Consider the following 13,718-nt stretch of genomic DNA (forward strand, 5'->3'; position numbering starts at 1 on the left):
GCTCCTTCCAACAACTGCATTAGAAATGTGTCTTGAAGACACTTTACAAGCTTAGCATAGCCAAAGAAAATGTTTTTGGAGCTCATGGTACTTTATTACGTTTAGATCGCCTTCAAAATCATGTCCTTGACAAATGCCACCTTTGCCCTTTGGAGACCGATCAGTAATGTTTAGGACATACAGGAAATACTTTAAGAAATTCTTTCATAAAGAATAGTCCTCAAGTTCACCCACTGAGTTGTGAAGGTTTTTGTTAAAAGTACAGAAAGTCAGGGATCCCTGGGTGGCTCAGCAGTTTAGCACCTGCCTTTGGCCCAGGGCGTGATCCTGGAGTCCTGGGATCAAGTCCCGCATCGGGCTCTTTGGATGGAGCCCACTTCTCCCTCTGCCTGTATCTCTGCCTCCGTGTGTGTGTGTGTGTGTGTGTGTGTGTGTGTGTCTCATGAATAAATAAATAAAATATTTTTTTTAAGTACAGAAAGTCTGGAGGCAGGACCTGAGAGTCTGTACCTAAAACAAGCTATTCGCACGTTTCTTATGCACACTGAGTTGAAGAACCATGGCTTCAGATTGAATATCTTTGTAAGCATGGGTTTCAATCAGGGGCCTTTCTCTGTACTGCCTTTTCCTCTCCCACCCTTACCCAGTATCCTTTGTCCTTTATGAACCTTTTACTTACGTTCTTTTCTTAAAATTTTTATTTATTTATTTATTCATGAGAGACACAGAGAGGCAGAGACACAGGCAGAGGGAGAAGCAGCCTCCATGCAGGGAGCCCGATGTGGGACTCGATCCCAGGACCCAGGATCACTACCTGAGCTGAAGGCAGATGCTCAACCACTGAGCCACCCAGGTGCCCCTGCTTAGGTTCTTGTTCACCACTCTCATGTGTTAGCAAGGAAAAGAAATAGTCATTTGATATGGAGTTAAGGTTCCGAAACATTCCAAAGTGTTATCTAACTCCATCCTCCAGATCCATGAGAGCCTTTTGTCAGCCGATGTCCTGGATCCTTCTGCTCCTCTATTAACTCTGTGGACTGTCCCGCCTCCCTGGCTCTTAACAATCTCCCAGTCTCCTGCTCTGAGGTTTCTCTTAGATCCTTTAGAACTGAATTCCCTGGGTCTCAGAGCTCTTTTTTTCTCTTAGGGACACAAAGGGTTTCATTGACCTGGTAATGATTAGTCAGCACCGTTTCACCTAGACTCGGGGTTCTAGCAGTGCCTTGTGTGAATGAAGCCACAGCTGGACACCTCACCATAGGCAGCCTGCCCCTCAGCATCTTTATCCTCCTCCAGACCTCTCCACCACAGGGATATTTTGTTTCCTCGACCCAAGAGAGGGTGACCAAGCATTAGGCATCTCTACATTTTTCCTTATCTTTCACTCTCTCTACTGCCAAAGACTTATGGGGACTTAGTGGCACTCAAAACTTCTTAATTTAACCAGAGCCTTTTCTCCCATGTGCTGCTTCTGCACATCTGGACCGTGCCTCTCTCTGCCTACCTTCCCACATGTCCTGCTTGATATCCTCGCTCGCCCTTGAGGGAACCACGCTGCAAATTCCAGACACCCCAGGGAATCCCTGTAACCAGTAGGCATCACGTGCCATTAAACAGCTAACATCTTGCATAGGGAATTCTCACTTGGGCTTATCATGGGAGAGTGATAAGTGAAAGAGAAAGGGAACTGAAACAGCAAAGAAGGGACCTCTATACTCTATGCGGTCTGCGCTATTATATTTAATTTGTGGTGTTTATGGTATTTCCGGATTCCTTTATTAGATAATAATGCCCTTTGAGTCTCGAATGGTTTAATTCCTCTGATGAAATGCTTTCCGTTTTTCTGGACATAACGTTTATATTGCTCATAATAGAAAGACAGTTCTGACAGTTTGGAGAAGTAGAAAGCCGAAGGAATAAATCAGCTCTAAATCTACCTCCGAGGGCTACACTAGTTTCATCTCAGAATTTTTTTCATGCATAGTCAAATGTATATACAAATACACAGACATACATGAAGGTTTTAGAAAAATAGATTATAGACATTTTTGTAACTTGATTTCTCACTTAGCAACTGACAGGGCGATCTCCATATCCCTAAATATTTGCTGACATCATCACACCGAACAGTGCATAGGATTCATAAGATTCAAACACTGCATTGTATGAATTCATTATTATATGTGTAACCGATTCCCTAGTGTATATTTCAGTTCTTTCTACCTTGTGTCAATCATAAGCAATTCTAGAAGTAACATCTTTCTACCTACATCTTTGTATGATTTTCCAGTTACTTCTTTAGTAAAATTTTTTTATTTATTTAAGCTTATGGGTCATTGTATTTGCACGTTTTAAAGACTAGTAAGTATCACCCTTCAGAAAGAAAATGATCCCTCGGAAAGTTTGGAACAGTTTATTTCCAGCACTTAGGCGCAATTTGGTGATTCTGTTTGACTAAGTCCAGCAGGAGAATTGTATTTGAAATGTCAGGCGAAGTTACCCAACAGCAAAGGGAAATGTCATTCTACTTGGTCGTTTGACACTTCAATCTTTGCAGCACTAGAGACTATATTACATTTATGTTATAGGCAGCATTAATTTTTATGAATTAATTCGTAATTGCTGATGATATGTGAGTAATGCAGCATAATTCTCGATTTACCTGAGGATAGAGCTTTGCTCACACTCCACGTTTCTTCTTTGCTTTCCGGATGATGATTTATTTGGTTAATTTAGCTTCTCATCCTCAAGTGAAATGTGGATTTTATAGCACAGATCATTCATTTGTATATTCTTAAATGGCTTCTACGGATTAACATGTTCTAAATACAGTTGATGGTAAAGCACTCATTCTCCTGCCTAAATTATTCATGTTTGGGGGAGGCTTTCAGGCAAATGTCTGATTTTACTTTTCCACGTGAGTTGTTGTCTCAGTACATTTTACACAAAGGAAACAAAGCGGAAAATGTTGGAACTTGGTGAAAACAAATCCCAGGTGCACACGAATAAAGAAGGGTAGAGGAAAAGGAGAAGCATATGGGAAGAGGAGCAGAAAGGAACAGATGCCAGATGGAAGGAGTCGATGGAAGAGGCTGCCTAGGGTGCAGAAATGGAAAAGTCAAAATGTGGGGAGAGACCTTTCCATTTCTCAAAGCAGGAAGAATTCCAGTACTAGCATGAGTCACTTGAAAACTGAGCGGTTTATATTAGTCACCGGGAGCCATTTTTTTCCTACCAGAAACATTAAGAATCATTGACTGCAACACTGTGGAAAAGCAATCCATTCCAGTGTATGTTTCATGCCAAAAGTCTCAGAATTCTGCATGAGGAAATACACATATGGCTAAACACTGTCTACCCTTGAAATTGCCATCAAAACGCCCCCATTATATATATGGCTCTCAAAAGCAGATAACTAGATTTTTACTGAAGACTGCTAGAGGATAGGTTTGTATATTATGGAAGTAACCAAACCAGTGTACCTTCAGTGGGATTGTTAGAATCATTCATGACCCTTCTAGATACTGTGACCTAGTTTGCTCCTGCTGCTTTTCAGGTCTCACTTGGAAGCCAGTTCTGACCAGTGGAAGCGTCTGCACCTTTCTCTTCAGGAACTTCTGGTATGGCTCCAGCTGAAAGATGATGAGTTAAGCCGGCAGGCACCCATTGGAGGAGACTTTCCAGCGGTGCAGAAGCAGAATGATGTACACAGGGTAGGACGTTTTTAATACTAGTGCCTTGCACAGAGTAAACATCTTTAGTGACTATTATTTTAGTGACTATTTTAAGATGCGTTTTGATTGAAATTAAGCTGATGAGAAAACTTCATTCCGCTAGTCCAAGGGTCAATTATAAATAATCCAAGCCATTGTTATTTTAAATGTCAAAAGCGTCCGCATGAATAATATCCTCTAAAAAGTTGCCCATCTCTTTTAGCAACTTTTAAAGACATTTTATTATGGAAAATATGAAACATCTTCCAAATTGGACATAATCCTGTAATAAATAGCCATATACCCATCAAGACTTCAACAATTATAGCTCATGGCCAATCTTACTTCTTCTAGACCTCTAGCAGTCCTCTATTATTTTGAAATAAGTATCAGACATGGATCATTTAATTCATAAACAATTGATAAATTATCTCAAAAGATAAGGATCCACTCTTTCAAAGTGACCACATGACTACTATTATGCTTTTTAAATGTCAGTAATTTTATTCTAACAAATATCTGGGCAATTTTTAAATTTCCACTTTTAACATACATGTCTTAAATATCTTAATGTATTTCTCTTTAAATAAGAGGTTTTTTTAAAAAAATAAGAGTTGAAACAAGGTTTACACATTGCATTTGGTTAGTTTGTCTCTTAAATACATTTTGTAAAAAACGTTTATTTTGAAATAATTATAGATTCACAGTGAGTGACAAAAATAGTAGTTTCCCTATACAATTTCACCCAGTTTGCTCTAATGGTTACATCTCATGTAACTATAGGACCATAAATATTGCCATTTCAACAGACACTATAAAAATGTGCAGTTACAGCACAACTCAATTCAGACCAATCACATTTCAAGTACTCAATATCCAGATGTGCCTAGTGGCTACCATATCAAGCAGTATAGTTCAACAGATTTGATCATATTCAGGTTTGACTTTTTTGATAAGACTACTTCATTGATGGTAGTGTATTCTTTCATCATCAGAAGGTATATAATGTCTTGTTTTCTCTTTTGAGTGTATGATTTTGGCAGCTATTCATTATCAATGACTAGGAGTTGAAATGTGGTAATTGTCTATTCCTATCATTTCTTCTTCATTAATTAGTCAGACTACTTCTGTGGAAAAAAAGAGGTCATTCATTCATCCACTATTTGGGCATCCAGTGTTCATATATGATAGGCAGGATTCTTTACCAGCCTTCAGGATAAAAGCTGTTCACTAGCATCCTCCAACAGTGATCAATTCTCTCTCTCTCTCTCTCTCTCTCTTGCTCTTTCTTGTATTTCTGTTTTCTCTACTAGGCTCTGAGTGGAGAAGTCAAAGATTTGGTCTTGCTCACCTCCAAGACCCTAGTAGCTAGCAAAGTGTCTGGCATACATTACATACTGATAAGTGTTCTTGAAATGAGAACAAAAGGCACAAGAACAGAAATGAATAGCAAACCAAGTAAATGACTACCAAACAACAAAAGTTTGATAAAATGGTAACACTTTTGTATGTTCAACACTTAAAGAGAGATCTCTGTGGAGACACAGCCAAAGATGACATCTTGAAGAAAAGTCAAGGGTTTATACTATTCCAGAAAAGAGAATATAAAAGATTACTCAAAGGGAAGGGAATATGAAGAAAGATCCAGGAGTCTTTGCAAAAAAATTGCCAAGGAAACTGACAGTTTCTTCTTTAGCCACTCCCCTTCATAAAATTCAGAACATTAAATTAGCTTTGTGGTAGGGTGGAATATAATAGTGACATTTTTTTAATGTTCTTACTTTCAATAAATAGTCAAAACACTCTGGTGTATGTGTAGAAGAGCACCCATTGAGACAGAAGGGCATTTTAAATAGAAAGCATTATATGATATAAAGAAATGAGACAGAATTTCTACAAAAGGTGTAATTTTAGTCTAATTCTAGAAACCAAAGATGAATCATTGGACAAGTGCACTGGAAGTCAGGAGAGACTGCAGTTACATTCCTCCAAAAGTTAGATTGTGATTGCTAATTTGTCCATCAGCTGTAAGATGAGAAATTGGGTCCAAATAATTGCCACAGTCCCTGTTAGCCAGTATCTTGTTATAAATACTCCCTCAGTATCCCTGGTTATTGGAATGGTTACTTGCTAACAATAGTAAAATGGTAGTACTTATTCTCAGTCCTTTTATGCAGGGATCTCATGACTAGAAACATGCTTTTGGGAGATGTTAATGCCAGAGTTGTGGGTAACATGTCCCAGATTGAAATTAATTAAGCCCTGCTTAACTAGTGTGCTTATTCAGATGCCCATCTCTTACGCTTCTTTGACTTATCAGGACTTCCAGCCCATTGGTAACTTTGGGTTCTAGATGTTAATTCCATTACTCCTCTATCTTCACTTCCTCTATCTTCACCTCCCTCCAAATCCAACTTAGATTCAATCATAAAACATTTTAGTAGCTCTTTCCCAAGACCCTAAGATCTTTTGCTTTTTTACCTTTTTGTGGCTACAATCTGCAAAACCCCAAAGCTTGGAAAATCTAACTAAATACTTTCTCCTGTCCAAACAACAACAGAGCAGACCAGTGTAGTCATTTTTTCAGGATGACAGGCCAAGCCTTTCTTTGACACGGCCAATATGTCACTGGGTCATTTGGCCTCCAAAATAGTTCTTGATTCTGTCTATTGCAGTCATCACCATAGTTACAGAAGACAATTTCTCCTAACCTTTCTGGATCTAATCTTGCTACCCTACAGTGCAGTCTTTACGTTTCAGCCAGAGTGATTTATGTAAAAACAGACATTGAATTATGTCAGTCCTTATCTTAGCACTCTTTAGTGGCTTCTCAATGCCATGGAGGAAAGACAATATCCTCAGCAAGGGCCCCAACCTTCTCTTTTCTTACTCCTCTTCCTTTTGCCCTCTGGATACTAATACACTGCCTTCTTTTGGTTTCTGCAGTTCCCTGTGTTCTTCATAGGTGGTGCTTGGAACACACTGGTCTTCTGTCTGAAGCCCCCTCTACCTACTCCCACCCCTTCATAATTTCCTGGTTAACATCTAATTATCCTATATATCTTGGCTCAGACATCGAGCAAGCTTTTCCCCATTGCCCACATTTGAGCAGATCTTCCTCTACATGCTCTCATATACTGTCTACTTTTCCTTCTGCAACTTAACATTCTTCGTCATCACATCTATGTGTAATTGTTTGATTCTTATCAATCACCTTCACTTAAACCGTGTGCTCCAAGAAGCCTTCTTTAAGGGAGAGGATTGTCATTTTTATACTGAGCACTTTGTAAAGTGCCTGATACAGGTAGACACTAAATAGATAAACAAAGGAATTGGGGCACCTGGGTGGCTCAGTGGTTGACCGTCTGCCTTTGGCTCAGATTGTGATCCTTGGGTATTGAGACTGGGTCCCACATGAGGCTCCCCACAGGGAACCTGCTTCTCCCTCTGCCTATGTCTTTGCCTCACTCTCTGTGTCTCTCATGAATAAATAAATAAAATCTTTAAAAAAAAAAGAAAGAAAGGAACTAAGGAAGAAAGGAAAGAAGGGAAGGAGGAAGGCAAAAAAAAAAATCAATCAGTGATCTAATCTTAACCTTACTCATTCTCCTCTGGTTTACTAAGACCAAGGGAAGGGAAAGAAAGATGAAAGAGGGATGGTCCTTCCTAACTGCAGGATTTTTTGTTTATTTGCATCCATCAACTCAGCATCTATTCATACTGTGTAGAGCTGCTTTGATGCCCAGTTTTTACTTGTGGTTTGACCCAATGTTTTCACAAGCTTCTTTTTGTATCCCTAAGAAAAATTCTTGTCACAAAACACTTCCTCCCTCGAAGAACATCATCACTCCAAAGTGTTGATGAGAGAACAGTTTAGCACCCTGTTTCCTCAGAGTTTTGTCACATTTATGCAGTAGCCCTTTTATAGTTGCAATGGAATGCCTGTCTAGTTAGTAATGTTCTTGCTGCCTATTGGCAAAAAGAACAAAGGAAAATCCTTGAAACCGGGTCTCTTTATCTGATCTTCTGAACTTGGGAAGAGAGAAAGGAAATATAATCAGCACAAAATTCTGTCAAGATCTAGTCTTTGACAGATTTTGTATTTGTAGACTTGTTTTACATTGCCACCTTTCTGAGATTATAAATTGTCTCGCTCTTTATGGGTTTCTTGATTCAAATACTGTTGACATAGAATGTTTAGTATCAAGATGGGTCACTTGTTATCATAAACTTGTCCTCCATGGATTTGATGTGTCACTTTTTTTTCAAATCCCCTGCTTACTATCTCTTGTAAATTATTAATACCCCTGGTTGTTGCTTTTTATGATAATTCAAATCTCATTAGAATGTCACAAATTGAAACTATAGGAAAGTATTTTTCACTTTTCTATAAGCCAGGATGTTTATAAAAGAGGTAATTTATATTTTCCTTGTATATCATTGCAGATTAATGATAACATTTTATAGCAAAATATCATGGGTCTTACACTCTTAAAGCAAAAATATATCGTCATTCTCAATCACTTTGATGGAGGGGTATATGGTTTTCTCATAGGTAAAATTCCAAAACAGGCCACACAGATAGTTAGGGACTGCAAGCTCACTCCCCAAAGCAATTTTCATGCCCATGGGAGTGGGTCTGTGTTCCCCAAACCAACTGGGCAGCATAACAACTGCTACTGGAATGGCTCTCAAGCCTAATTAATAAAATAATGCTCCATATGCAATGAAGTGTTATAAATAATTAAAGCTCAAATATGCCTTAGCAAATATAAACTGACCAATTTTTATATCTTTTGAATACATTATCCTGGCTTTTACGGTTCCTCATTACTTGCCTCACTAGACTGACTCGTTTTCAATTAGTGTGTATTATTCTGGTCCAGATATATTTTTAAAACTGACTTCCTTTGTTTTACTTGAGCAGTCACTAAAGTGATATTTATTACTTGTCTACTTCTGTGATTAACCTAGAGAGAGTTTTAAAGGAGCAAATCATAGTGGGAAATTTTTAAGGAGAACTGCAATAAACCATGAGCTTATTTAACTCCCTTCATCCTACCCCAAATCCAAATGGAGATTAGGTCTTGATTAGAAGAACACTGTAGGTAATGACTTTTTGTTTGCATTTGTACTAATGAAATTGTTTGTCATTAGGCTTTCATCTTTCAGTTTAAATATCTCTGTAATTCCTTCTCTGGAGACCCTTAAGGACACCTTCAAAGCTTCCTGAGATTTTCTGGTTAAGATTTAGATGGAAGTAATCAATACATACATTATTAAAACAGTGGACAGAAAGCCATTATTGCATGGATGCTGCTGACAAATGAAAAGGCTTGAATAAAGTAGTTTACTTGTTCATTTGTCAGGTCGTATATTATGCATGTTCGATTTCTTCAGAAGTCACCACAAAGTGAGAGAGAGGTTCAGAAATTCAATAAAATTATCCTGGAATCACATTGTTGATTATACATTTATTTAAGCTAATTCTGTTATCAATGCTGGCCTGCTTCCTTTGGGTACATTTTAGTATGTGTGTCAGCTTGATGAGTTCCCAGTGCTTTCTTTCCACATAAATAGAATATGTCTTTAGGTGCCATTTGTGAACGTTAAAATTCAAGTCAGATCTGTGTTAAAAAAAAATGCATTGTTCCTAAGCACCTCTGAAAAGCAACAAAAAGAGGTTGTGATAGGGTAATTCATTCTAACATTCAATGACCTGGCCTCTTAGAGTTTCTAAACAAGTTTGGTTCACCTGCAAATTCACTGTTACTTATATCTACTCCACGCTCTCTGCTTCGCTGTGTTGTTAGAGGAAATAGACAAATAGACATTTTTTTTTGCTCAACAAAGCCAAAAGTTTATTCTTTAAAAAGGTTAAGAAAATCGACAAACTCATGGCAAGACTGATAAAGGAAAAAAAAAACAGAAAATAAAATTTGACAATATCAGGTGGAGATGAGGAGAATATGGCTGCAGAGCTTACAGATGCTAAGATAATAAAACATCTCAAAAGTAACTTTTCACTAATAAACTTCACAATTTAAATAAAAAGTGCAAATTTCCTAAAAACAAAATATTTGGCTAAGTTGAGAAAAAAATAGAAATCTGAATGTTACTTTGGAAATAGACATCTTTTTGATCTATCCTTCATCCCTAAATGGAGTAAGCTACTTTTGTATAAGTTTCATATATTATGCAGTCATATTTAGGATTGCTGAATGGAAAAGATTTTTAAATTATTTTTAGAACTACATTTCTAGACATTTGAGAGAGTCTTCTGAAAACTAGCTATATCATCAAAACTTGAGAATGGAGCCATCTAGGATTTTCCATTTTCCTTTAATGAGTATAATAAAATAAAATGTGAATAATTTACAAATTAACTTCCCTATCAAAGTCCTCTTTCTAATCTATTTCTAATCAAAATACTTTGCTCTCTTGAAAAATATTCTTAAAATAATATTCATATAGGACTTTGCCTTTACAGGACCCTTTTACACAGTCATTTAATTTCTTTTTTTTATTTTTATTTTTTAAATATTTTATTTCTTTATTCATTAGAGACAGAGAGAGAGGCAGAGATATAGGGAGAGGGAGAAGCAGGCCCCCTGTGGGGAGCACAATGCGAGACTTGATCCCAGGACCCCGGGATCACAACCTGAGCCAAAGGTAGACACTCAACCACTGAGCCACCCAGGTGCCCAACAGTCATTTAATTTCAAATGAACCCCTCTGATCATTTTCTGTGTTCTTCCTATTCCCTAAAAATTATTTTAGGAAAAACTGTACCATAATTCAGACTCCTAGAATATAGGATTCTCTCAGTGATTATTTATTGAGGGCCAGGGCTGAAGATACAGGAGTGAACAAAACGAGACTCTGCCCCCATGGACCTTCAGATTTTACTGAGTGAAATATCAAGTAAACGAATAAATTAACACATAAACTCCTATCAATTCAGTACTATAAAGAGAAAATAAACAAAACAGGAATAGAGAAAGAATGAGGGATAGTGGCTTATCTGAGGAGGTTATATTTATACAAGCAAAGTTCTGAGTGAGTGAGCCAAGCAAAGACCTTGAGTGAAGAGTATTTTAGGCAGAAGGAGCAGCAAATGCAAAAGATGTAAGAACAGGTTTGCTGTGCTCAAGGAATAAGGAGATGGGCTAATGATACATTGTAGCAAGTGGCAAAGGCCAGATAATAATTGATGTTGTCTGCTACAGTTTGGAGTAGATTTTATTTTGTGCATAAAGATACACCACTGGGGAACTATAAACAGGGATGATGTGATCTGGTTTCCTGTGTCCTAAAGTTGTCTCTGGTTGCTCTATGGAGAATTGACAGTAGGAGGAGCAAAACTGAGACCAGGGAGAAAGTTAGGGGGGTGCTAAAGTCATTTAGGAAGGAGACAATGATGACTTGGCCTAGGGTGGAAATGATAGACATTGTGAAAAATTATTTGACCCAAGATATATTTTGAAAGTAGAGCTGACAGAACTTGATAGATGGGATGTGGAATGTAAGAGAAAGTGAAGAGTCCAGGATGACTCTGAAGTCTCTGATTTGAACAAATGGGGAAATGATGATACCATTTATGGCAATGGGAAAGACTTTGAAATGATCATGGGTGAGGGTGTGTATGTGTAGCAAAACAAGGGTTCCATTTTTGGATTATATTGATAGAGACAAATGGCATGATTCAGAAATTATTCACCACTCACACTCAACAGTCTCAGATTTTGGCTGAGCCTCTTGAGAATGGATATAAATTAATTTGTCACAAGGTCTCCTAATAATCCATTCATCTGTACAGTTGCTTCAGAAGGAATTTCCAAAATTTAGGGTTTAGGTTCAATGACCTAAGACCTAATTCTCTAAGTGACCATGGGAACAGATTGAGTTTTCACCAGAGATTTCTCAAAGTCAGCTCAAAACTTAACAACATTATCGTCAGTAGGAAGTGACTTCCCCAGTAGTTGTTGGAAGCAGCCCAGGCCTAGGATTGAGAGTCAAACAGCTGTTCAAGATGCTGCATGGGCACTAAACTATTCCTCCATAGTATCACAGATCTGCAAGCAGGCTGGACTCTGTTCTAGCCCATGCCCTTGATCTCAGCAACACCGCTTTTAGCTTAAAAGACTTCCAAAAAATAAATCTCAACAAGGAGTTGGTTAACTTCATTTTCCCCCCTAAACACTCAAAAAACTTTCCTTTCATTGAATACAATTAGATTTTTTAAAATAATTTCAGGCTTGAAATATGTCCATTTATTTTTCAACTTTGCTTGAAATTGATTCGGTCTCATTTATGAATTGCTGTTGTTGATGTTGTTGACTATCTGAAACAATAACTAGATATATCTGATGCTGTGATCCCTTGTCTTCACTTTAAGTGGACTGGAAACAAAATGGGACTTTTTTTCTATCTTGTTTAAAGATGACAGTGTAGTCAAACTCTTAGAAGTACAGTGGAAGAGTGATTATGAGAGGCTAGAGAGAGGATGAAATGGAAACTTGCCATTCAATATAAAGTTTCAGTTGTGCAGGAGGAGTAAATTCTAGAGACCCACTGTACAGCCTAGGGCCTGGAGGAACGTACTGTATTATGCACTGAAAACTCTCAAGAAGGTGGAGCTCACATTACGTGCTGTTACTACAATAAAAAAAAATCAAGATGACTTGATCTTTTCTTTATATCCCATATGCTCCACATTTGCATAACTTCTCTAATACCAGCTATTTCAAATGAATATTAAGAGAATCCTTTGTCTTTTTGTTTTGTTGTTGTTGTTCTGTTCTTTCGAATTTCCTTCTTCCATGAATCCCTGTGAATTTGCCTTAGACTCTTAGAGACAAATTCCTGCGACTCCAGTTAACCATGTTTTGGGATCTTGCCCTCTTCCAATGTTCAAGCTCACTGGGCATTGATGGTCCCTAAATCAGCATTCAGCAAATAAAGTATTAGTGATGTGTTTGAGATTCAGTAAATACAGTGGCTCTTTAAGTGAGGAACGTCATTATGGTGACAGAATGTATTCAACTTTCTTATGAGAAGTAAAAACAATATACGAGGCAGGTAGAAAAAGTAGAAATAATATGGAAACTAGCATGATAATATAGGATGACAAAGCTAAAACACTGATCAATTTGTAGATATAACTATGTTAACATCCTTGTCATGTGCCATTCAGGAACCATTTGTTGAGTGGATGGCACCATTGGGATTCCCTTAAATTTTAGGGTCTCTAGTGTCCTCTTATCCCTTAGCTAATGCTTCAGACCAGAGGAAAAGCCTGAAAGCAGTTCAAACTATGGAACTTCTGAATGTGTGCACTTGAACATCTCCTCCAGGAAAGAAATCACTAGGATTAAGAAGGCAGAGCTAATAAGGCCTCCTCTTGAGGAAAATCCACTCAAGTTACTCAAAGGTTACACTCAGCTTTGGATCTGGCACATAAAAATAGGCCCAGAAGAAGAGCTCTCAATTTTTCCCCATTGACAGCATTTAATTTTTTCCTCTAATAATTCATGAGCCCAGGCTTTCACCCTCAAGCATGTTCTGCATCTAAATCAAACTGGCCTCCATATAACACATTCTGGTTTTCTAAGTGGGTGTTCTCTTATATGTTCAACAATATTTATTATCCACTATGTACCAAGCTGTGGCTAGAATTTTTATCATTAGTAATGGTGCCTAGAAGAGCCAATCACAAACCACTACCATGTAACAGGCCTATGTCCAATTAATGACCAAAATGACCTAACCATGTTAATTATAGAATATTCAAACTGGGGCGCCTGGGTGGCACAGTCGATTAAGCATCCATCTCTTGGTTTTGGCTCAGGTTGTGATCTCAGGGTTGCGATCTCAAGGTTGTGAAATCGAGCCCCACGAGGGGCTGGGCATCCAGTGAGGAGTCTGCTTAAGATTCTCCCTCTGCCCCTCCCCTCTCTCACATAAATAAATCATTTTTTAAAGATTTTGTTTATTTGAGAGAAA

The 13,718-nt window shown here is 37.9% G+C and overlaps 1 protein-coding gene across 16 annotated transcripts in view; it reads left to right on the top strand.

Annotated features, from left to right (window-relative positions):
• DMD (dystrophin) overlaps positions 1 to 13,718 on the top strand; it is a 2,162,139-nt gene that overhangs the window by 1,797,724 nt on the left and 350,697 nt on the right. For all 16 annotated transcript variants that reach the window (XM_077887780.1, XM_077887782.1, XM_077887777.1 and 13 more), the window contains one exon: positions 3,557 to 3,713. In XM_077887780.1, the coding sequence (XP_077743906.1) occupies positions 3,557 to 3,713 (157 nt within the window). The remainder of the gene's footprint in view (positions 1 to 3,556; positions 3,714 to 13,718) is intronic.

Source organism: Canis aureus, chromosome X (assembly GCF_053574225.1).
Source record: "Canis aureus isolate CA01 chromosome X, VMU_Caureus_v.1.0, whole genome shotgun sequence".
Classification (NCBI taxonomy): domain Eukaryota; kingdom Metazoa; phylum Chordata; class Mammalia; order Carnivora; family Canidae; genus Canis; species Canis aureus.